This window comes from Brassica napus, chromosome C3, assembly GCF_020379485.1.
Source record: "Brassica napus cultivar Da-Ae chromosome C3, Da-Ae, whole genome shotgun sequence".
Lineage (NCBI taxonomy): Eukaryota > Viridiplantae > Streptophyta > Magnoliopsida > Brassicales > Brassicaceae > Brassica > Brassica napus.
In genome coordinates, this window is record NC_063446.1 from 49,505,913 (window position 1) to 49,531,103 (window position 25,191).

General features: G+C 36.9%; 4 protein-coding genes and 1 long non-coding RNA gene across 11 annotated transcripts; 1 reads left to right on the forward strand and 4 right to left on the reverse strand.

Annotated features, from left to right (window-relative positions):
• On the reverse strand, window positions 1–2,769 carry LOC106446734. Of its 4 annotated transcripts, none has more exons than XM_048751588.1 (11): window positions 2,496–2,769; window positions 2,279–2,417; window positions 1,891–2,164; window positions 1,730–1,820; window positions 1,500–1,624; window positions 1,334–1,415; window positions 1,143–1,260; window positions 909–1,066; window positions 719–809; window positions 437–616; window positions 1–339 (listed from the first exon to the last, which is right to left on the reverse strand). In XM_048751588.1, exons 5-11 carry the CDS (start codon window positions 1,555–1,557, stop codon window positions 160–162), a joined length of 867 nt encoding a protein of 288 aa, XP_048607545.1. In that variant the 5' UTR covers window positions 1,558–1,624; window positions 1,730–1,820; window positions 1,891–2,164; window positions 2,279–2,417; window positions 2,496–2,769; the 3' UTR covers window positions 1–159. The 4 variants fall into 4 exon arrangements, with proteins under 4 accessions (XP_048607545.1, XP_013743963.1, XP_022573939.1 ...); XM_013888509.3 differs by having other exon boundaries at window positions 695–809; window positions 2,496–2,762; XM_022718218.2 differs by having other exon boundaries at window positions 1,500–1,820.
• Window positions 1,567–2,428, reverse strand: LOC106448646. The gene is made up of 4 exons (XM_013890505.1): window positions 2,279–2,428; window positions 1,891–2,164; window positions 1,730–1,811; window positions 1,567–1,624 (listed from the first exon to the last, which is right to left on the reverse strand). Exons 1-4 carry the CDS (start codon window positions 2,426–2,428, stop codon window positions 1,567–1,569), a joined length of 564 nt encoding a protein of 187 aa, XP_013745959.1.
• An 18,021-nt stretch (window positions 2,770–20,790) lies between the features above and the next one.
• LOC106429456 lies at window positions 20,791–23,737 on the reverse strand. Of its 4 annotated transcripts, none has more exons than XM_048751591.1 (2): window positions 23,341–23,737; window positions 20,791–22,812 (listed from the first exon to the last, which is right to left on the reverse strand). In XM_048751591.1, exon 2 carries the CDS (start codon window positions 22,068–22,070, stop codon window positions 21,522–21,524), a length of 549 nt encoding a protein of 182 aa, XP_048607548.1. In that variant the 5' UTR covers window positions 22,071–22,812; window positions 23,341–23,737; the 3' UTR covers window positions 20,791–21,521. The 4 variants fall into 4 exon arrangements, with proteins under 4 accessions (XP_048607548.1, XP_048607547.1, XP_048607546.1 ...); XM_048751590.1 differs by having other exon boundaries at window positions 20,791–22,825; XM_048751589.1 differs by having other exon boundaries at window positions 23,282–23,737.
• Window positions 22,109–22,821, reverse strand: LOC106403238 (uncharacterized protein At4g02000-like). Its single transcript, XM_013844085.1, has 3 exons — window positions 22,767–22,821; window positions 22,176–22,586; window positions 22,109–22,131 (listed from the first exon to the last, which is right to left on the reverse strand). Exons 1-3 carry the CDS (start codon window positions 22,819–22,821, stop codon window positions 22,109–22,111), a joined length of 489 nt encoding a protein of 162 aa, XP_013699539.1.
• LOC125583958 lies at window positions 23,441–24,846 on the forward strand. Its single transcript, XR_007320965.1, has 2 exons — window positions 23,441–23,653; window positions 23,733–24,846. It is a non-coding gene; the product is annotated as an uncharacterized LOC125583958 (long non-coding RNA).
• Window positions 24,847–25,191: the final 345 nt, after the last annotated feature.

Here is a 25,191-nt window from a genome sequence, read left to right on the forward strand (position 1 = left end):
TAAATAGAAATAGCTTTTCTTAATTATACTGAAACTGACGGACAATATTTGGTAACCAAAGCATGACAAAGCTGAAACAAAGATAGTCAAAGACGTGAAGAAACTGGATACTGATACGAAGCATTATTTAAACCCAAACATAACGACTGGTAACTCATCTCAGACAACACGGGCTTTCTTGGCAGCCTTATCAGCTGAGCGGATAACATTTTTAGGTGAAGGACCATTTGGAATCTCTTCAGCATCATTAGCTGCACCACTACTGCCCTCTCCATTTACGACCTGAACAGGAACTGCACTACCATCTGCCCCATCATCATCATCAGCATCGTTTCCACCCTAATCCATTCGTATAGTTTAGAGAGTATTAAAATCATGATTGCGTAGACGACAAAGATTATTAATAGATGATGAAAACTAATAAAGTCATTCTTACATTGACTACAAAGTCAGGAACTGGAACCCGCCCATGTTCCTTGAGGATGCGTGTGATAGTGAATGTCTGATGGTGCGCAGTGAAGTTGTATGAACTAACCCTGACTTGGAACGTTTTTCCTTCCATGTCTGTGATAAATGGAGGAACTCTAGACTCTTCAGGATTTACACCTTCCTCAGCCTAGTTGTCAGATTCAAGTCACCGTATGTTAGCAGCTATCTATAATAATCATGGTATAAAAGATAAAGCATAACTCACCAACATCTGACCAGCTTCACTTACTCTAAGGTTGTGCAGCTTAGTCATCACACCATCAAAACACACGAAAGCACCTTCAGCAGTATCATCAGCAATTGCCAACTCCACACGATAACTAAAGATAATAGATATTCATACTTCAAGTCAAAGCACTGTCACGAATGTATATGCGTACAGACACATCTAATTATATACTTAAGAGTACAATACGCACCGGAGAACCCCGACAGCATTAGCATTACTGCATCGCATACACTCCAAAGCAGAGACAGTACGCTGCAACTTTTTACTGCATTTGGAGCAGGCAACATAGCACCATCCCTTGTCCACGTCGAGTCGAACGACTTTACCGGTGCAAATAAAGTCAATTTCCTATACACGTTGAGAAAGATCATATATCGAGTATCATGATCTAAATAACTGAAACACACAGCTCTAAATAAGATACCTGTGATGATGCAGAGGCTATAAAACCATTGAGCTCTGATACGGTCAGGGTCTCGACCTTTGCATATCCTTTCAGCAATGGCGCAGCAGGTGGGGCTCCAGTGTCTCTAGCAACCAGCCTAAACAAATACCCAAATCTCAGTAATAATTCAGGATGAACTCGTAGATATTTAACAAAAAAAATTTGCTTACTTGTAGAAGTAAACCTCCCCTGCATTTGTCTCCTTGTCAAAGTAGATGTGTGTTCCTGATGTTGCATTGAGGAACAACCCGCCTACAGATCATAGTATATATAATTAGATTTATAATGAATTATATCTCAGACAAAATAAGTAGGTTATACGGGAGATTACAGTACCTCCAACCATCTTTGGGTTTATGCTAGTAGCGACAATCACCCTTGGATCACCATTCATGTCTTCAAGTTATTTGTGGAAAGACACAGCCTGAGCATCGAATAGGCTTAGAGTGACCGTTGTTTCACTGCAAATAAGCAGATTTTTAACATTACATTAACTTTGTGTCCACCACGTCATATGAAAACGCATGCATACTCAGCAAATAAAAAATGTTAAAACTAAAGAATACTTATCCAGCTTGATAGTTGCCATGATACGGTTCTTGTCTCCAAGAGTATCGCTCACAGTGCTCTTAACTGAAGTGATCTCACCTATAATGTCTTTGAGAGATAAATGCATTAATCAGTAGGTTGCTTGATAGAAAGGATCATGTCAATAAACTAATTTTACCTGGGAGCTGTGCGTTCGTGTTAGCTAATCCGGCGAGCTCAGATTGATTGCGGAACCGGAATCCTTCTTCAGGCAGGGGAGAAACCGGCTCGGTCAGCTCTTCAAAATCGGTTAACTCATTAAACCGAATCAGCAAAGGGGAGTCGGAAAGCCTGTATCTCTGAGCACATCTGGCCACATCGAAACCGGAGATGGAATACATCTTCCCAGCGGCAAGCTTAGACCGGAATCTTGGAAGCCGGTTGGCATAGATGGTGGCTTGCATTATGGTCGCCTGAACAGAATCAATATATGACAGAAACAACAACCAGCCAGAGAATTTAAACCAAAAATATACAAAAGAGGAAACAAACTGTAATAGATTCGCCGGGTCTCGAAATAAACTTACATTGACATCGATCATCAGCATGTCGACCCACATCAGCTCACCGCCGCGTTTCACATTCCGAGCCTCCCAGTATCGCAGGAGCCTAGCCTCGACGACGGACGAACATTTGCCGCCGGACTTCAAATCGGAAAAGAACATTCTGGTAGCCATATCACAGCGAATTAGATAGAGCAAAGAGATATAAAGAGAAGATGAGTCCAAGAAGAGAAATACTCACATCTATTTATATAGATTTCAGACCGCCTTTCACATCTAAGACCAAACATTGAAGATGGATCGTGGTGGGGTGAATCAATTTGATTAATGACGCAGCCCTTAATAACACCGTTTCAGATCGACAACGGAATCGCGAAAGTCCATGCTTCGCCGCCGCGTCGAAGAAGAAGAACGATATCGTTCTCTCGTGATTTTGTATCAGGTCTAGCGCAAGCAGCACAATCGGGCCATATCTCTTAAAGCCCAACACGAACTCTCGATGTCACAAAAACGCAGCCCAAACCTGATTTCGTTTTAATAAAACGTGGACAGATGTCGCAAGGATATTAAGTGACTTTCCTAGCTGGATCCTAGGTGGCATCACAGGAGAGAAACAACATCTTTTTATATAATTAGATTTCCAAAAATATACCTATCTAATATTTGTTTAAACTAAAAAATATTTACTATTTTAAAATAATATAGGTATATTCAGACTTGGTATATAACCTTCAGATATACTAACATATTTAAAATATAAAGAAAATCAATAAGACAAAATAAAAACTAGAAAATGTAACCAAAAATATCGCTATATAAATGAGAATCAAGATTAAAAAAATTACATATCCCTATCCTAACTCACGTGCTAAGATTGAACTCAAAATTTTAACCAAACCAAAACCCAAAATAAGTAAACACAAACAAAACTCAAATTCATAAATAACCGAACATTTCTTATATTTCTTGAACCGAAAACCAAAAAGATACAACCGAACCGAAAACCAAAAATACAATCTGAAAGTGGATCGAAAATTAATGACAGAACCTAAACATATAAGTGAACAAACAAACATATTAACAAATTTGTAAATAAAAATAATCCCGCAGTTTTAAGTATGGGTCATATACTAGTTTAAAATTAAAACAAACAAAACAAAGATGATATTTAAAATTTTTGAAAAAGAAACATGCAACAAAAGCATTAGCAAAATTTTAATATTTGTTGTTTGTTAAAAGTGTCTAGGTCAAGAATAACTATTTTTTCGTTTACAAAAAAAAAAAAACTATTTTTAAGTTTTCTAATATATTAGTTTTTGCCAACTGGGTTTCGTTACATGTTCAGATCTGGCTATACCCACCAACCATATTTTATTTTGGTCAGACAATATATATGCAAGAATGTTCTCGAGTGGGGACTTTATGACTTTAGGATGACATAGACCAAATACACAACTAAAAAGTGAAAGAATTCGGAGCTAGATAGAAACACTATTCTTGGATTGTTTGGTATTTAATTTATGAAAAACTCGTAACGATAAAATGTTTCGAAAAATCACATGGGATGCTCTTGAGTTAATTAGTATTAAGGAAATATATCATTATCGATAATGACTATATTTCTGATTTCCATATTGTTTGTCATAATTCTTCCAATATGACAAGGATGAAGTTTCATAGTTTGATAAGGCTTTGGAATATGTTTAGCTGACTTTGATATGTTGATATACAGTTTAACATGAACATCATTAAACAAGTTAGTTCGATATCTTATTCTAAATGTTCTACATGGTATCACTGTGGTGCGGTCTACTTTTTAACGATTGTTGATGACTTTTCTCGGGCAGTATGGACATATCTTCTGCTTCCAAAGTATGAAGCTCGTAGTGTTCTGATGAATTTTCTTGTGTACGCTGAAAAATAATTGGTAAAACTGTGAAAATCGTTCGTAGTGATAACATGATAGAGTTCATGTATCTCTCTGCTTTCTTCTGCGAGAAGGGTATAATTCATCAAACCTCTTGTAATTCAACACCACAATAGAATTGTCGAGTGGAGCGCAAGCACATACACATCCTCAAAGTGTCAAGAGCTTTATTATTCTAGGCATGTTTGCCAATTAATTTTTGGGGAGAGGCGGTTCTTACTGCTTCTTACTTGATTAACCGCACACCAAGATCTCTCCATAAAGGCCGGTCGCCATTTGAAGTCTTGCATGGAAGTAAACAAGATTTTTCTCAGTTCCGAGTGTTCGGCTATGCTTGTTATGCTCACCGAGTAACAAGAGACAAGGACAAGTTTGGTGAACGCAGCATACCCGTTTGAGAAGAAGGGATATAAGGTCTTTGACATAGAGCCTAATGAGTTTCTTGTCTCACGGGATGTTGTGTTCTGAGAAGATGTTTTCTCGTTCGCAAAACAAACATCAGCACCACAGCCATTAGGTCTAGTGATGGAAACATGTGATGATGATTGGTTTATTGATATCATGCCACTAGACAGGGGGAGTACTACCCTGAAACCTGATGCGAGCTCTCCTTCTCCCACTACAGCACCATCAGAGTAAGTCAATAATCATGGAAGAAGTCGAAAACATGGAAGAACTTGAAAATAATCATATAGAGGAGAATGAAGGTACATAAAATATTTCACGAGTGTTGATATTGTTGAGTCACAAGCTACTGAAGAGCTTGTCCATGGACATATAGAAAGCATGTTCCCTCTGTTCGTCTGTAGGATTTTTTCACCTATAATGCAAAGCTCTTCCCAGTGGTCAAGTACCCCTCACACTCTCATCAAATTCTCTTTTAAGGATTCGGTATCTGTAACATCCCCGAACCGTCCTAAGTATAGGTCGACCCACCGGCCAACAATCAAACAAGAACATGACCGATGGACGACCCACACCAAGGGTTGGAGATGAAATGCCAACCGGCCAGCCAACAATCAAACAAGAACATGACTGACCGTCCAACCCAACACCATGGTCCGGAAGCGCTACATGACGGGTTAACGGGCAATCCGGCCAAGGTCACAAGAATTGCAATTCGTGACTAGGCCAGTTTACGCATTAACACGTCCCGTCAGATTCAGGCCTAAGGCTTTTCAACCCGTACTAGAACCTAACGTTGTGTTAGCTGGACAAGCTAATATCAAAAACAACAAGTCATTTTACACAAAATATTCCTTTATTTATCATATATGATTCATGTTCGCAAACACAACATATTATACAAGTAATGGCTAGCCAAACGAGTAAAAGTACATACTTATATTCTGAAAACGTCTTTAGCAAAAATATGCAAACTCTACACCAGCCGGCTTATCTCCCCGCGACTTCTACAGGCTGACTCGGTCTACTGGTCACCTGAAAACAACAACGAGTGAGGAGTGAGTAATCTAGTATTACTCAGCGAGTTACAATCCCCAACTAACAAATACAACCCCTCGCTATCCCACCCCAAACAATATAAAGCGAGAGGTTCACCTAACAATAAATCAATCCAATTCAATAAATAAGCATTCTGAGAAATAATAGCAAGATAATTAATGATATGAAATCATAACCGCTAATGACTTGCTAACCACTTAAACTCAAACTCAACTCAATCTAGGGTTCAACAACCCTCTACACCCTCTACACTAAAACTAGGGCCCTTTGTGAGTTAGTGTTCCTCCTCTATCCTCGGCAATATCCTATCTCCCTACCACAAAGGCCAGAAGAAGGAACTTTCAACCGAACGCGGCCCACAGTACGTTCGGGTCACCACGCGACAGCCCCAGTACGTTTGGTCCACTGCCGGTTGTCACACGACGATTTCGGCCCACAGTACGTTCGGGTCACCGCAAGACAGCCCACAGTACGTTCGGGTCACTGTCGGTCACTACCCCGTCATGCAACAACTCAGCCATAGGCCATGACCCTGTCTCTCTGAGTGTTCTCGATCCAGCGAATAAGGAGTTTCCTTAAACCCGCTGGGTACGAGGTCGAGGAAACACTAATCCACCTCAAACATGCCTAGCATTGTGGGTTACACAAATGCTATATGGCCATACATGACTAATACTAAACCCGGTAAAACAACACAAGGTTTCAAGTAGTAATCACAACCCCAATCAAACACATTCTAGAATCTAGCATAAAGACTAATTCCAGAATACCTAACTATCCACAACTTAGTGATATCATCTAAGCATTCAGCATTCGCTAACTAACCAATCAACATAACCATTAGCATGCTACTATGGTTCTCAAGCAGTAACTAAGCATGCTATCAACTCAATCCACCAAACCTCAACAATTAACTAATCAAACCGTTACTCAGTTAGACCCGGCCCCCTGCCATTATCCAACTTCCAAGTAACGGGAACCTGCATGAAAACAAGTCAGCAATCAATTGATCATAACTCACAATTCCTTGGCTGAACGTGGCCTTGACCCCAAATCCGTCTTCTGTGATCCGAACCCTTTTTCCCGAACTTCTCAAGTAGACTCACGTCTGGACTGGTCTTGAACTGATCTGGTCTTCACTTGACTAATCTCCACTCAAACAGAACCTCCCCTAGGCACTATCCCAAAACTGGCAGAAAAACTGTTCTCGAAAACTGCCTAAAACTCCCGAAAAAGCTCGAAAACACTTGCTTTCTTTTTAGGTTTCTCTCTCACGTTTTTCACTATCTTTGAAGTGGTCTGGATGTCCTCAAATGAGCTGGGGTCGTGGCCTATTTATATAATACAACAGCCAATCAGATTCAGGTTGGTGGCCGCCCGTGTGTCGCTCTGCATGGTTTCGGACGCATGCACGGCGACACCTCGTGCTCCACATGTTCTTCAGCATGCCAAGGACTCATGCAGGGCGCCACCACTCCTCCCATATGTCAGGCTCCATGACTGGAACTCATGCAAGGCGCCACAGCAGCTCACACCTGGCTGGCCGCATGCTTCAGTTACATGCGCGGCGACACCTCGTGCTTGGTTGATCCACCTCGTGCTTCTACATGTCAGGCTGCATGTACTGCTTCCATGCATGGTGACACCTCTATCTTCTATAGACACTCAGTTTTCTGGGTAGTTGACACCACGTTCTGAACACTCCCACCAAGCCACATCGTGCTTCTCGGTCTATTCGTCTGATTTCGACCCTTCCAGTGAATTTTCGTCCCGCAATCAATCCCAAATATTTTTCTACACCCTTTGTCATGCTCTAAACATTTTAATAAACTCCACTTGATCTCTGAAGTTGAGAGAAAATATTTCTCGAGCCTCCGGCTTCCTCGAAAAATTCCATACTACCGAAATTAGGGTTTTTGCCCAACTTCGGGTCTTCATGTCGTGCTTCCAACAATGTCATGCTTTAGACGTCCTTTGTATCAATCTACCACATTGTCTAACCATGGTATAGTGGCATACTTGACTCATGGTTCATAGAAGCACAATCTGATTGCCCGCGACTCGACCACCACAAAGATACTCGACCTTTTTTTTTTTTTTTTTTACGGGTTTCTAAAGTATCGGTCAAAGGTAACTCACTGTATCCTTAACAAATTTCATCTCCGATACTAATTTATCTCCATTGCATCATGATTTCCTAACCGCTATTAAAGCTGCTGTTGAACCTAAGCACTTTAAGGAAGCAGTAGGAGTAAAAGTATGGGATAACTGTATGACCACTGAAGTTGTCGCACTTTAGCGTCAACACACTTGGGATATTTTTGATCTACCATCGGGAAAAATAGCTATTGACAGTCAATGGGTGTATAAGATTAAGTATAATGCCAATGGAACAATCAAATGGAATAAGTCTCGTGTTTTAGTGTATGGGAATAAACAAGTTGCAGGAGAAGACTATAACGAGACATTCACACCAGTGGTGAGAATGGTGATTGTTTAGAACACTGTTTCATCTTGGTTGCAGCACATAAGTCGGAAGTTTTACCAAATGGATGTTAATAATGCATTTCTCCATGGTGATCTTGAAGGGCAGAGGGGGGGGGGGGGGGGGGGGGGTTGCATGAAACTTCCTCTTGGTTTTCGACACTCACATCCCAACAAAGTGTGTCATTTTAGGAAGTCTCTTTATGGTCTTAAACCGGCACCGAGATGTTGGTTTAAAAAGCTATCAGATTCATTTCTCAGGTTTGGATTTGTACAGGAATACAAAGGAGTGGTGCTTCATGTCTTAATATATTTTGATGATTTAATCATTACTGGAAACAATTCATAGATGATTAAGAATTTTAAAGAATACTTAGAAGATGTTTCTCAATGAAGGACTTGGGAAAGTTGAAATACTTTCTTGGTATTGAAGATAGCAGAGGGCTAGAAAAAGTACGCTTTAGACATCGTCACTGTAACATCCCCGAACCGTTTTTAGACTTTTGTCAACCATTCAGACAACAATCAAACAAGAACATGAACATGCCCAACGACCTTCCTAAGTGTTACAACGGGTTGAGAATAGACTTTACAAGTCACAAAAAATAATTCAGTAACCCAGAATATCCATTCAAAACTCATTTCCTCTAATATTTGGCCTGAGGCTTTGCAACCCATACCGAATCATAGAGTTGTGTTAGGTTGGACTAACCTAATATCAGATTCAACACGTCACGAATATAAAACATACTTTATTTCATATATGTAAAACATGAAATTCACAAGCCCAAAATATTATACATAGGATCCATGGACGCAGCCGAAAGTAAAACATACATTCATATATCTTGAAAACGAGTCTTTAGCAAAAGATGTCTAATCTACACCAGCTCCTACAGTTCCGCGAGCGCTATGGTCCTTTCTACTGGTCACCTGCAAAAGAATGTGAGGAGTGAGTGAACTAGTTACACTCAGTGAGCCAGTGTTCCTTATCTAGCATATACAACTACCCGTCAACCTAAACCAAACCCCAAACACAAGCAAAACGGGTAGTTCATCAATCAATATTCAAGATAATAAAGCATAAACAATTTAAGCAAGTAAACCATAATAAATCAAAACACTCTTTATGAGTGTCAGCACATCAATCAACCATATATATATATATATATATAATCATAGGGCCCAACAAAATCATTCTTCCTCCACATAAGGGACACCGGCAATCCCTTCACTATTACACCACACAGGCGTAGGCGCTTGGGAGTCGCCCTGTCACGGTCCTCAATCGGAATCGCCGTGCCTCGGTCCTCTATCGGACTCGCCGGGGGGATGTCACATCCACGTGTGACACTCGACCTTGGTGATCAAGCCAAGTTAAACCGAGCCCACCACTTTCCGGACCACGACCGGCTTAGTGGTACCATTTGAGGAAGCAATCACCTGAAACTACTACTAGAACCACCACAAGGTTCTCACACAACAGTACCAACACGAGGTACACACCATAACAACATATAATAATCACACAATCACAATAACCCGGGTGCTTAGACCAGTCTGGCTATCTACTTAGCCCAGACATCGTCTCAAGGATCCACAAACTGACACCTAGACCGGTCCGGCTTTCATAGCCCGGAAGCCGTCTCCGATGTCAGGAACCTGCATTAATTTTTTTTTAACAAACAATTAACCGTAACTCACAGTGATTAACCGATGTGGCTTGAATTTTTGATTCTGGATGTTGACCAAACCCTTTTTACCCCCTCCAAATCTTCGTCTTGGTACCGTGATGTTAAATCCCAAAACCCAACGTCAATGTCTTGAATGGACTGGTCTGGACTAATCAGGACTCGGAAAGAACCTTCTTTCACTTCTGGACAGTCTTTCGGAACTTCCCGGCAGTTTATAAGTTTTCGGAAATGTCTATACTTCTAAAGCACCTCACTTCTTTTTCTCTATCTCTCTAACCCACGTTTTGGGGTGTCTTTGGTGTGTCTGAATGAGTGAAAATGAACCATGGTAGCTGGGTATATATAGAAGTTGCCGGCCAATAAGAATGAGCCACCCGGTCGCATGTGTGTCGTCCCGCATGCTTCAGGTCACATATGTGGCGACACACGGACGTCCAAATGCCCTGTTTCATGCCTCCTTTACATGCCAGGAGACACCACCATGTCCACATGGCTCTCAGCATGTCTGAGGTTCATGCATCGCAACACACAGGCAACTCGATGTCAGTTCGCATGCGCTGTTTGCAGATACTGCGACACCTCGTGCTTCTGCTCGTCAAGATGCATGAAACACTCCTTCCTGCGGAGACATGTCGTGCTTCATAGAAGAATAGTTTGCTAAGTGATTGACACCATGTTCTGATCCCTTGCGTTGTGACACTTCAAGGTTCTCGGTCGATTTGCGCGATTTCGACCCCTTCCGGCATATTTTCGACCCGTGATCAATCCCGAATATTTTTCAGTTCCCAATCTGATGAGCTGAATATTTTTAATAAACTCCCGACTAACTTTAACCTTGAGGGCAAATATTTTCCGAGCCTTCGGCTTCCCCGAGAAATTCCATAATATCGAAATTAAGGTTTTTGTCCAACTTGGGGTTTTCCCGTCGATACTATTCTGAGCTCTGTATTATTATTATTATTATTATTATTATTATTATTTTAACACGGGGTATTACAGTCACCGACACATGAAATATTGGCTTGGGTCCTGCACCGACACCTCTCGAGAAAAATACCAACTTGCAGTCGTCGAGAGTAAATTGCTAGCTGATCCTAAGAAAATTTGGTGTCTCATGGGTCGTTTAATATATCTTTATCATTCAAGACCAAAGTTGAGCTACTCAATACATATTTTGTCTCAGTTTATCTAAAATCTGAAAGAAGCTCACTGGGAGTCTTCTCTTCGGAGTTTCAGTTACTTAAAAGGCTCGCTTGGTCAAGGTGTGTCATGTTCAGTTCGTCTCTTGGTCTGTTATTGACCATTTACTGTGACTCAGATTGGCCATCATGTCATATCACCCATAGGTCTCTTACTGTGTTTGTTGTCATGCTTGGTAACTTTCTGGTTGACTGGAAAACAAATAAGCAATACACAGTATCTCATTCTTCCGCTGAGGCTGCATTTTGTGCAATGGCAGCTGCTCTGTGTGAAGTTATGTGACTGCAAAAAAAGTTGAAAGGATTAGGTATCAAACAATCACCCACCCGGTTCTATTAGATAACAAAGCCGCTATACACATTGCTTCTAATTTAGTTTTCCGTGAACGTACAAAGCACATCGAGAATGATTGTCATGCACTGTGTGACGCAGTTTGTGATGGTCTCATCAGTCTCTACCACATACATACGACTGATTAGGTATCCGACATTTTGACTAAACCGCTTCTGTGGGCTCAATTCAGTATGATGTTATCCAATTTGGGAGTTCGTAATCCTCAAGCTCCAACGTGAGAGAGAGTATTACATAAATATATCATTATAAATAATGACTATATTACCTATTGACATATTGTTTGTGATAATTCTTCCAATATGGTAAGGATGAAGTTTCATAGTTTGATAAGGCTTAGGAATATGTTTAGCCGACTTTTATATGTTGTATATATACAGTTTAACATGAACATCAATAAACAAGTTAGGTCGATATATTATTCTACAATTAGACACTGAAAGCATAGATTGACGCAAATTCAAAAACATCGGATGAGACTGAAACAATAAACCAGTCAAGTAATATACAAGTCTTAAGCTTGAAGAATATTTATCTGGTAGATGGATCATGGACTACTGAGGCACAATACAATGGATACGGTTGGGTATGGATGGATGAATCAGGAATTGAACAACTTCTAGGGATGGGAAACAAGTATAATCTTATGGCTTCTTTGCATTCATAACTGGAGGTATAAATTTGAGCAATCGAATCAATGCTACAACACACGAACTGTCAACATTTTTGGACTTACTGCAAGGATGCTTAAGGACCCGAAAGAATGGCCAAGTTTCTCCACGGAGCTGGGGGAGGTGGCATTACTTCAGAAATGATTTCCGGACTTCAAAATTTCTCACATACCAAGAGAGCAGAATCAGACAATAGATGGCTTAGCTAGGATTACTCGTACTTTTCATTGTAGTTTACATTTTGTTGATTGTTCTAGTCCGGTCTGGATCTCAGACTATCTCTAGTTTAAATAATAGAATAACCTTTTGATGTCAAAAAATGGAAGAAAGTCTTAATTAGTTATTACTAGAGATTGATCCGCGCAACCGCACGGGTATTATTTTTTACATTCTTATACATTGATATTTGTTTTTCATAATTAGTGTCATATATTTTAGATGTGTCGTACTATAACTAATTGTATTTAAAAGACCTGGATCGCATCGAGTAATATGGTTATTTTTGATACAAATATCCAAACATGTTTCAAATACATTTGTTACTTAGATATTTCAGGTTTATATACATCAGAAAAATCATCCATGCTCAGAAGGACCCAACTCAAAACCCACACATAAATTTATAATATTCAAGTGAGGTCTAATTAAAAAAAAAACGATCCCAAAATGATAGCCATGTTCATGCCTAAATAATTTTATAAACTAATAAAATGACCTTTTCTATGTGTTTGGCTAAATTAAGTGAAATAAAAAGAATTTTTTTATTTAGTAAAATAATTATATGGAGTGAAAAATTAAGTGAAAATAAATGTAATACATTTTTGTTATTTTGATTCAATTTATTATTTTATTTACAAAAATATGTCTTTGAATTATGTTTTTGGCTACCTAATTTTCTACTGATTGAAACAAAAATAAAAAAAAAATAGTTTTAGTAAAACAAAATAGGCCGAACGTTTAACCATATGTAAAACCCATATATTTTACATTTTTGATTTTATAATTGACACAAAGTTAATGTTAAATAACTAATAAATAAAAATGTGCATTATTATTATTACGATAATATAGTTAATGACATGGCATATTGAGTGCAATATAAAAAGATAATTAATAGAATTATATTAATGAAATTAATAAAAAGACATTGTACCTTCCTGGAAACTTCAACAATCTCGGAAAAGTCGGAATATGTGGCATTCATCTGGATATCTTAATACCAAGTTTTACCATGCTCTAACAAAGCAGCATAGGGTCCGTAATAAAATAGTAGGACTCCATGATGAAATGGGTAATTGGATATCTGAGGAGAAAGGAATTGAGAAGGTGGCGGTTGATTATTTTGAAGGTCTGTTTAGTACCACCACTCCAACGGAATTTGATAGTGTTTTGGAAGAGATAGTACCGTCTATTTTCCCCCAAATGAATCAAGTATTATTGAGAATAGCAACAGAGGAAGAGGTCCGATAAGCTTTATTCATGATGCACCCGGAGAAAGTGCCATGTCTGGATGGAATGACAGCCCTTTTTTCAGCATTCCTGGTATGTTATTAAGAAGGATGTGGTTGAGATGGTGAATATATTTTTGGTTCAGGAGACATGGATCCACGGTTAAATATCACTAATATTTGTATGATTCTGAAAGTAGAGAAACCTACAAGGATGACGGAACTGAGGCCGATAAGTCTATGTAATGTGGGTTACAAGATTATTTCAAAAGTTCTGTGTCAACGACTGAAAATTTGCCTCCCACGACTAATATCGGAGACACAATCGGCTTTTGTGGAAGGAAGGTTAATATCGGATAATATTCTTATAGCGCAGGAAATATTTCATGGACTGAGAACCATAAGTCATGTCAAAATAAGTTTATGGCAATCAAAACGGATATGAGCAAGGCATATGATATGATAGAGTGGAGTTTTATTGAGGCTCTTCTTCACAAAATGAGGTTTGATCCTCGTTGGATCAATTTAATGTTGAAATGTATATCTTCAGTTCAATATAGGATACTTCTCAATGGTCAGACGCGAGGCCTTATAATTCCCCAGCGGGGCTTACGTCAAGGGGACCCTTTGTCTCTTTATTTATTTATTATGTGTACTTAGGCTTTAATTATGAATATTAAGAAGGCGGAGAGAGTGAAACAATTAACCGGTATGAAAGTAGCAAAAGCTTGTCTAGCAGTCTCTCATTTGCTATTTGCCGTTGATAGTCTTTTCTTTTGTAAGACAAATAAAGAAGAGTGTCAAACTATTTTCAGAATTTTAAAGGAATACGAGGCTGTTTCAGGGCAACAAATTAATTTCCAGAAATCTTCAATTCAATTTGGACATAATATCGAAGAATCCAGTCGCCAAGAATTGAGAGATATTTTGGGTATTCAAAATCTAGGAGGAATGAGATTTTATTTAGGGTTGCCCGAAAGTCTTGGAGGATCTAAGGTACAAATGTTTGGTTTTGTTCAACACCGCTTGAATAATAAGGTTAATGGATGGACATTTAGATTCTTTACTAGATGAAGAAAAAATGTGATAAAATCTTTTTAAACAATATCAAAATGTATTTTAGTTTTAATAATATAGATAGATATAGACAAAGAAATATAAAAAAATAATCTTATAATTTTCACTGATAGTACCAAATATTGTCTAAATGTATAATTGGCATCGTAAGAGAACCATAAAAACAAGCAACTAAACGTTATTATATCAAGAATCTTTGTTGTTTAGTTAAATTATTGAAGTTAGGAATAACTAATTTTGTTGGGGTTTTGTTATTATTACACCAGAGTGCCGACGTGTTAATGTTATTATATCAAATAGGCGCTTGATCGTGTCACCATGATGTTGATGTGAATGATAAACTAATCATAATGATATACTAAAATAATGGGTATATTTGGCCAACAAATCTGTAAGTTGCCTTGAGACTTTATTCCTATCAGAAACTAGTAATCAGATATTATTTATTACTGATCCGAAATAGTGTATAAAATAAGTAGGGAGAATTTTTCTTCCAGACAAAAAAATAGTAACTATGTTCCATCAGAAGAATCTCATATAATTTATGTCCTATTAAACTAATTATTTTCAAAATAGCAAGAACATCCTTAATTTCAGTTATAAATTTTAAATTAGAATTAAAAAATAATTATTAAATATTAAAATATAATAAATAATTAAAGTAATTAAAATAAAAGAAAACATTAAAAAATCCTCAAACCAAAAACAAAACTGATTATTTTCTTTCCATATTTATTCATATATGGAAACTAAATATTTTCAAATACTTTTTTCCCATATATAAAACTCGGTTTCTACAGGTTTTCAGATTTAAAGTAATGTGTAAATTTTAATTTCTACAGGTTTTAAATTTACAATGTATTTGTAGAAATCATTTTCTACATGTTTTAAATTTACACTAATATGTAGATTTCGATTTATACAAGTTTTATATTTATAAAATATGTAGATTCTGATTTCTACAGATTTTAGAGCGATAGGTTAAGCGCAAAATGTGTATTCTAATTTTTTCAAAGTACTCTTATTTACGTAAATCATGTATTCCAAATATATTAGATTCAATAAAAAATGGATTTCAATTTCTACTTCGTAGAATGCCAATTCTATTTTATGTAAAACATAATCTGAAATTATGATTTAAACATGTTTAGAATTGGAAAAAAAAATACCACTAAGTTCATATAGGTATTTCATCCGTAGTTACTATTTTTTCAATTTTTTTGTGTTCGTAAAACTATTTATTTAATTTATTTTCAAAAATTCTAAAGGGAGCTAGAGGCAAAAAAATAGTACAAAATATAAATTAGTCTAACGGAATATAGTTACTATTTTTTTGCTAAAAAAACAAATTTCCCAAATAAGTATCCTTTGTCTACTAACTTGATCATGCAACCAAGGATGGATGCAAATGTGGGCCTGACTGGTCTAACCGCAGCTGTTGCGGTTGAGGGAGTTTGTGGATGCGAATGGTTGTGGTTTTAAGCGGTTTTAAAAGATTTGTATGAGTGATACTGTGGTTAAAAATTGGTACGTTTGCGGAATACTTATGATTGGTAAACCACCAAATATAACAGCAGTTAAATAATAAATTAACAATATTTACATTTATATAATTATAAAAATATTAAACAACATAATATTATAATAAATATAAAAATTATATTTATAAAATTATATTTTAATTTTTTTTTAAAAAATATAGAAAATATTTTTATTTAAAAATTTATAATATAAATTAATATAATAGATATATGTTAGTATTTCTATTATTTTAATTTAAAATTTTTATTTTATTTTTGTATTTATATTCTTTAAAAAAAAAAATTCCGCAACTGCCCGCAACCGCAAACACGTTGGAATCAGCTTTCGAATTTAAGAGGTTTAGAACGGCTTGAAGCGGTTTAGAGCGGTTTGAGTGATTGTTACAAAACACCAACAACCACAACCAACCACAAAAACTGCGTTTGCGGGTGGTAGCGGAAAAACCAAGCATGCCTATAATACGTTTTCTATTCCTCCTAAATTAATCTTATTACTTAGTATTTTTCTAGTGATAAACGTTAAAGAACTATTTTAAATACATCGTGAAAGTCAAGAAACATTATAACTACTGGCTTAAATAAGAAAATCTTTTCTAGTAATGCAACCATAATTCTGGAACTTTTTGAGCATTTTATGTGTTACCACTATCATTTGCTTTTTCTTTTCTGTTGTGTAACTAATTTAAGATCTACATGTTCATTGTTTGGACTTTTTAAACTAGTTTTTGGTGTTTTTTTTTTTTTGAACGCCGTGTTTGATTTTCCAAAATCCAATTTCTACCCAATCATGATTTTGGTAAAATAGATTTCCCATTTTATAGAGAAACTAGTTTTTGATTCATTTTACTCTTTTTTACCTAAAAGCCAAAATCTCATTTTTTTTTCCTTGGTTTCTTCTTAGATTTTGCTACGAGCAAAAACAAAAAAAAAAAAAATTTCCTAATTAAAAAAAAAAATTATTAAATTTAGATAACTAATGTAGGATATAAAACCTACATTTATGACTCTATAACAGCACACAAAACACACGTATAACAACATTAGTTTTCTAAGCAATTGGAGTTAATTATATCTTCACTACTTATTGAAGCAATTAAAGTTTTATTAATATAATTTAATTTATTAATGTTTTTATAAATATTATTTACCATAATGAATATATATAGATTATAGTACACATAGAATTAATTTTTTGTAGTTAACCATTAATATATATATATATATATAGATTATAGTTATGGAAAATTTTATTAAAAAATACTAGTGGTTGGCCCGCCCTACGGGCTGGGTATATAATTTTAGGAAAATATTTTATGAAGCAGTTTTTAAAAAATATTCTAAACTGAAAAATAATTTTAAATTTTTTGAAGCATTTTAAAAATATATATAGATTGAAAACAATATTATAAACTAACAAATAATAAACAGAGTAGAATATGTGTTTGTTTCAGTTCATAATTGTAATTTATATGATGTTATCAGGTGTGGCATTTTGATGTTTTTTATTTTATTGTGAGGAACATTTTTAGTTCATATCATTGTGTTATGTAGTAAAAGATGGTTTATTTATTTCTGGTTTTGTGGTAAAAAATGAGAGATTATGTGTAAAGTATGACAATTCAGAGTGCGGTGTCTGTTCGAAGAAGGAAATTAGGTTTTTTTTTTATCAAAGCTTGTTTTTATGCATTAGTGTCCTATAACTATTACATTATTTCTATTTTTATGTATTCAGTTAAGTTACTTTTCAATACTCCCTCTGTTTTTAAAAGATGCATATTCTAGACTTTTCACATATATTAAGAAAACTCATTAAATATGCATTGTTTTTTGTGAATAACAATTTTTCATAATTTTTAGCCAATAGAAATTCAATAAACACCATTAATTTTTTTGAAACTTACAACTTTTCATAAAATCATACATTGAAAAAGTAAAAAATATATCTTTTTGAAACAAATTTTTTTTCCAGAACATACATCTTTTAGGAACGGAGGGAGTAGTATTTATAATGCTGACTGTGTGATATCACATTTATATGTTCGTTAGCAGGTGTGGCCCGACCGTAGTTTTATATTTGTAGGATTATGAGAGTTTGAACAGAGGGATCCTTTTTGAACAGTGTAGTTTAAAATGCATTAAAGAAATTTTATTGATTTCGAGCTAAATGTGGTGGTATTACAAATGAAGAACAGTGGATATTGATGAAGCCATAGCCTTGAAATCATATACTTTTTCTATACAGATGGCATCTTGGATGTTAGGTGTAGTAGTGACATGAGCCATATTATTTCAGAAGTTTCCCTTCATGCAGGAGGGAGAAATCATTACCCTTGACGTAAGATTAAATAATGGGTTTTGCTGCTGATGAGTGATTGGTAGGGCTGCTAATGTGGTCTGAATCGGTGGCTTATTTGGTGTTAATGTTGGTATTATGATGAATGTAGTGTTTCTTGTGCTTGAGTGAAAGACGTCCTAATTTTGTTATATTTCAACACCTTCCTTGCTAGGTAATTTTGTTATCCACTTGACTTGCTTTCTCATCCATTACAAATCCTCCAAAAGCTTGCAGTCAACTCCGACGGAATCTACTTCCTCTGGTCTAGCTCGAATCAGAGGGTCAGACTCCGAATGAAGCACCGAACCGAGGGTCTGGAGAAGAAGTGCATCATCGTTAGAGATCTGAAGCACCTGCTCATTGGAGATCTGAAGAGGAGCCACAAACGAAATCACCAACAGACCCAATTTCCATCGATTCATAATCCAACATATCTGTAATATGAAAAGTTCTTCGAAAGCAACTCACGAATCTCAGATTTTTTTCTTCGACGGAGAAGGAGCACCACCACAATTTTTCATTCCCGGCGGAGCTCTGTTTTCTAGGTTCCTAAGTTGCTATTATCGGAGGTGAATTGAGGGAAAAGCTCAAATCTTTGTTTTAAGTAAATCCAAAATCAATTTAATTATAAGAAAGAAGGAGGATAGCGTTGTAATTTTATCTTCCTATCTGTGTGTACAGAGTCAACAAAAATGTGTCGGTAACGTAAAGTGGCAGAACAATTATAAGAATCGGTTCTTAGTTTTTTTAGTTAAAAGTTAAGAGACGGGTTCTTATATTCCGCTAAGAATTCCACTTTAACAACCCTTCAATAATCATGCTCTGATGATATTACAAAGATGAAATGTGACTCTGTATGTAATTCTTTCCGAAACTAATTGTTCTATATCCAGAAAAAGGAAAAAATACATAACTATCACCCAATACAGCTTGTCTTTGGACGAACATATCACAACACATTGAGCATGTAAATATTTTATTTTGACAAAACCCGTGACACTACTAACATAAATATAAGCCTGGATATAAGTCAACAAGATCTTCCTGTCATCAAGGCAGTTATTTTGCATCTGCAAATGTGTTAAGTCCCTTCACCAAGACATGACATATAGCCATGTTCGGGAACGCGCTAGGCGCTAGCCGGGCGATCGGATTGGACCTAGCGCCTAAAGAAAAAATCGGAGATTAATCGGAAATTATGCGGGGCGGAATTTTTAGATGGTTTATTATGTTATAAAACATGTTAATTTTTAATTGTGAATTGTGTATAACATTAATACATTTTCATGTTTAAGATTGTATAAAACACACAAATATAATATATAAACTTAATATAGTGTAATTTTATCAAAATTATGAATATAAATGATATTTATAAAATTTTAGATCAAATAAACAAATAAAAATATTATTTAAAATAAAATAAAAATAATAAAATAATAAAAAAATAATGAAAAAAATAAAAAAAAATAGATTAGACGGCAAGGCGGTCATTTAGGTGGTCTAGGCGGAAAAAATCGGATATCCGATTTTGTAAACCGATTTGGCATAATCGGGGCGGAAGAGTGACGCGTAGCGCCTAGGCGGCCGATTTTTAGAACATGGCATATAAGTCATATATGGAATACTTTTGAGTTATTTCTCAGCTCATTACGGTCATCTTCACTCAATTCCATAGACAGCTGTCTCATATATGGGATTCTATATGTTTCACAGCATCTATGCAGTGCCATATCTTCCATGCGATTCCTAAGCCACAATCCTCCATCTGTACGATAAACATCAGGACAGTACGAACACATAAGCCCCCAGTGGATCCATAAAGATAGTAAATCAAAGTGACACATATCAAACACAACCTGATGGAACGCTAGGTGAAACAAATTAAATGATAAACATCTAGAAATGACCTAGTCTTTATACGGCTCAAGACCATCCAATACCCATTACGCCAATCGAGAGATTTCTTTACAACCTGGAGAAGTTGATGGTCCTTAATAATCTCAAAAACAAACTTAATGGCAAAATGCCTTATCCAGAAGAACCACATCTTGTGACCCTGTAAAAAAGAAAAACCTCCAGCTAGAGCCAGTGCCACAAGTCCATAACCACAACCGATGTTCTAAATTTTATTGTAACACACAATGCTAACACTAAACATACCTCAAATCTCTACTAATATAATACCAACTGCCACCTGAAAACCCCATAATCCACAAAACCAGAGTCCTATGCTCAGCTTGACTCCTAATTATAGGAAGAAAGATGCCCCAATAGCTTACAGCAGGCGGTTATCCCTGAGAGGAACCCATCCTCTGCATTTCTAGACTATAAAAATGAACCATAAGAGAAGGAATCTTTACCAAAGAAGAGAAAACAAATTTATGATTCGAACTCCCTGAAGACTTCAGAGGCAACTCATAACAAGAATAGAGAAATAAAGTAACAATAATATCCTGGGAATTACTAACTCTTTCCTAACACTTATTCATTAAACTCTTAAAAAATTATGCGCTCTTTAGTTCTGATCTGGAACTGGCTTAACCGTAGCCTTATATGGGGGTGGCATACCCTTCTCCCCCCACCTTACTCCCCTGCTTAGCAGTGTGTTTCTTTCGTGGGGAAACGACACTCTGCACCAACCTCTTCTTAAGGACCCTCCCATAACAGAACCACTTGCCTTCCCCAACTTCTTCTTATTAGCACTTTGACGTTACTTGTCTTCAGCAGCAGGCAAGCCCTCCTTAGTTTTTGTCTCCATCAATTGATCATCCTCCTCCACATCGAAATCGGACTCTGCACCAACCTCTTCTTAAGAAACCCTCCCATAACAGCACCACTTGCCTTCCCCAGCTTCTTCTTATTAGCACCTTGACGTTCCTTGTCTACAGCAGCAGGCAAGACCTCCTCAGTTTCTGTCTCCATCAATTGATCATCCTCCTCCACATCGAAATCGGCCTCTGTACGAACCGCATCGCCCACTTGCTCAGAGCCATCCTCTTCCACTGCTTCAGTAAAACCTGCATCACCAGTTAACTCCAGATCTAGATCTTCAGACAAACCCTCCATGTCCTCTTATCTTCTCTCCCCACTCTCCTCTTTGTTGAAAATGACGGGTTTATCAGCAACATGACTGTCAGGGAGAAGGAGTTTCTCCTCCAATGCCTTAGGCTCCGCCTCCTCCACACTCATACCATCTGTGCCACTCGCACCATATGTACCATCCAAGCCCTCCATAGCAGTTCCAGAGCTGTTTCCTTCAAAGGTGAGAGCCTTACGAGCTTTAGAGGCTGAGATCTGGTTTGTCTCTCCACTCTTGCCACTTTTGAAGGCATCAAGCATCAGTTTTTGTTGCTCGTCCAAATGTTGCCCCATCTCTTGAGTGTTGAGCTTTTTTAAACCATGTGTATCTATAGCATACCTCACTGGGACCTCTAATGATGTAAAACGACCAGTCTGCCTCAGATTCTTTGAGTAGCCACCATCTTGATCTCTGTAAGGCCTCTTAAAACCCGATTTATGATTGCCCTCATATTTGTTGTCGTCAAAAAGCAATACCCTTACCTTTGTAATCCCTGTTTCTTGGGACTTGTTGGCCATGCCTTTGATTGTTCCCCTCAGCATCGACACCAACCTCTCTTCCTTCTGATTCCACTGGTCCCTTATATCTTAACATGGATGGGTCCTGTTCCGGTTTTGGTAGTTGCACCTCAGACTCATCGTCAGTACTCTTCTTCACCGCCAGACAACGAAACTGTTCGTGCCTCAAACTCGAGCAGATTCGACAAAACCCGTGCAGTTTCTCGTACCTCAAAGCGATGGTCGACTCATCACCACTGTGGAACTCCGCAGTAACCGAAAACACCAGGGGCTTGAAAGCATCGATGATCACCCTAACCTTCCCTTCATCTATATCAATATCGTCATCGCCTCGGACCTCTCCCAATGCCTCACCTATGCTTTTGAAAGTTGGTACAGCCATAAATGCGCGCACCCCAAACGTTATCTTGGAAGGATAGTTCTCCTCCACCACCGGTGCCCAACGGACAATGGAAAGCATCCAGTTATCGAAATGAAAAGGTTCCTTCTTCATCACCTCAACAATATCTTCCTCCTGGTCGAAGTCAAACTGAAAGCGTCCTAGTCCCAGATCAGCGCCCACCACTCTCTCATCAACGTTTCAAATCTTTGGTAGATGGAACAGCAACGCCTTCATCTCCTGCTTGAAGGGATTCATGCATCTCCCAATCAACGTCTTCGAATATTGGGCAATGAGATTTGAGTTGTCGAATTTTGGGATCGAAATCTTCAAACCCATACTTGGGGCCTGCACCTTTTTGCCACCAGACTTAACCATCCACTGACCCTGAGTCATAGTTCTCCAAGAACAGAGATGAGAAAAGAGTAAAGGTAAGACGAGGAGATAGAGAAACAACTGAAAATGATGAAAACAGAGCACGCATTCTCTAGTAAATATATATTCCTTAAAACACTATCATTATCAGATCCTAATGAAATCCTTTAAATAAAAGCAGATAACTATCCGAAAGCAATACTTGATATGAAAATATTCACTATGGTACTAAGATCCCCCTTCTGATATGATATATGTTCATAAATCTTAATCCAGATCTTTTGAAATTCAAAATCGAAAAGAGTATAACTAATCTCGGATCCAGAAATCAAAATACACGTACATATGTGAAACAAAACCATATCTCCTTGTTAATACTGAATCCATTAGAATCTTACAGAATTGTTTTATGTTTAAACCCCAAAATAAATGTGAAATCTGACCCAACGCTTTCCTTTTTTCCAAATCAAAAATAGCGTACCTTGACAAATCTGTCAAAACAATCTGGATATTTGCTTTAGCAAAACCTTCCTTGTATACCTTTTTGAACCATCGATTTTCTCCCCTTTCCTTATCCATAGGTCTGCCACAAGCAAGCAAGGAAACCCCTCCCTCCTTACTCCATGATTCTTCTCAATCAGGAAAATCCAATCAGCTCCGATCCTTTGATACCCAAAATAAATTATTTTCTCTCATAATTTCAACGCAAACTCCTCAGTAAATCAGTGAGACCCAATTTCATCATCAATCTGCCCCACCAAGATCCCTAAAAATACACTTATCGATCCAATCTTCATGTCGTCGAAAAAGTCGCAATCGCCATCGCCGCCTAGGGATTTTTTTTATATTGGAGGTTCATTTTTTTCTGGTTCTGTGTCTGAATAGGCTGTTTCATTTTCTGTGGAGATTAATCTCAAAATCTTTGGCTTCAGGGAGAAATCTCCAGAGACGACACATCACTAATGATAACCAATGCAAAGGTGTTGTGCAGCCATAGAGACGGATGAACATTTATTCTTTGACTGTCCCTATGTGCAAATGATATGGAGAGGATCGGGCGTGTCAAGTACGGTGATCAATAACACACATACAACTTTTGAGGAAAAGCTGGAAACATCTATAGAGGGTTCTACTTCAAGAGCTTTGGCGCACATACATGATTTACCCATCTCATTCTGTGGCGTATTTGGAAGAGTCTTAATATACTTATCTTTCAACATAAACATATTCCGTGGAGAATCATTATCAAACAGGCAAAAGAAGATTCACAAGAATGAAAGGAATTTGGAGTAAGAAAAGATACAAGAAGATTTAATTCGATTCAGCAGATAGAAGGAGGACGATGGCAAAAACCGCCATCAGATTGGTTAAAGTGTAATGTGGATGGTTTTTATCAGAATCAAAACATTCAAAGTAAAGGAGGATGGATTCTTCGAGATTGGAATGGTGCATACATGGGAGCGGGTCAAACAATAGGATACAAAGTTAATAATGCAATGGAAAGTGAACTACAAGCATTATTGATGGCCAATGGCCATGCAGCACTGCTGGAGTCGAGGGTATAGCTAGGAAGGTGATATTTGAAAGTGATTGCAAGAAAGCAATAAATATATTTAATAACCGAGCTTTTCATTTTGATCCTTACAATTGGATTCGAGAAATGAACTGGTGGAGACAACAATTTACTGAAGTGAAGTTCAATTGGATAGAAAGACAAGGGAACAAAGTAGCCGACTCATTGGCGAAACAAGATTTTCAAACGCATGAAAATTTTGTTTTTCATTATTATGTTCCTAGATGTATATCATCATTACTCCATCATGACTATGTATTTTCAAATTAATCAATAAGAGAATGAATTTATAAAAAAATAAAAAAATAAAGTATATAGATTATAAAAATCATGTTTAAAAATAGAATTAATTTTTTTTTCTATATATGTTTAAACATAGAATTATATTATTTTGTGCTTATTTTTATTTTAAAATAAGCCTGTGTATTATGGTAATGATATTTTATATTTTATTATTTCCAGAATAAATATTATTAATAATATTTTCATTTTATTATTTTAAAAGAGAAAAACTAAAACTAAAAACTAAAAACTAAAAACTAAAAACTAAAACTAAAATCATCATCATGCTTTTTAAAAGACTAAAATCTACTGAAAGTAAGTGTGACACCGCAGGACCTCCTCGTGATATTTTGAGTCCTGTTAACTGTTTCTCTCTTTCCTCTTTCTTAATATTGGAAATACGAGCTTACTTTTCGCCGATGATAGTTTGTTTTTCTGCAAGGCAAATGTGGCTGAATGTGATGTTATCCTTAAGCTTCTTAAAGACTATGAAACTGTGTCGGGTCAATTAATAAATTTTGAGAAATCATCTTTGC

Excerpts from the sequence above, each read along its gene's own strand:
- LOC106448646 (XM_013890505.1), bottom strand. The coding sequence starts at position 2,428 with ATGGCTACCAGAATGTTCTTTTCCGATTTGAAGTCCGGCGGCAAATGT. Across the intron at positions 2,165-2,278 it reads TGCTGATGATCGATGTCAAT|GCGACCATAATGCAAGCCAC; the intron begins GTAAGTTTATTT and ends GATTCTGTTCAG. Across the intron at positions 1,625-1,729 it reads GCAACTATCAAGCTGGATAA|TGAAACAACGGTCACTCTAA; the intron begins GTATTCTTTAGT and ends GCTTATTTGCAG.
- LOC106429456 (XM_048751591.1), bottom strand. The coding sequence starts at position 22,070 with ATGCTGAGGGGAACAATCAAAGGCATGGCCAACAAGTCCCAAGAAACA.
- LOC106403238 (XM_013844085.1), bottom strand. The coding sequence starts at position 22,821 with ATGACTCAGGGTCAGTGGATGGTTAAGTCTGGTGGCAAAAAGGTGCAG. Across the intron at positions 22,587-22,766 it reads CAAAAAGGTGCAGGCCCCAA|GACGCTTTCAGTTTGACTTC; the intron begins GTATGGGTTTGA and ends ATCTGGGACTAG. Across the intron at positions 22,132-22,175 it reads TTGTCTGGCGGTGAAGAAGA|GACCCATCCATGTTAAGATA; the intron begins GTACTGACGATG and ends AAACCGGAACAG.
- LOC106446734 (XM_013888509.3), bottom strand. The coding sequence starts at position 1,557 with ATGAATGGTGATCCAAGGGTGATTGTCGCTACTAGCATAAACCCAAAG. Across the intron at positions 1,416-1,499 it reads AAACCCAAAGATGGTTGGAG|GCGGGTTGTTCCTCAATGCA; the intron begins GTACTGTAATCT and ends TATGATCTGTAG. Across the intron at positions 617-694 it reads GTGAAGCTGGTCAGATGTTG|GCTGAGGAAGGTGTAAATCC; the intron begins GTGAGTTATGCT and ends TCTGACAACTAG.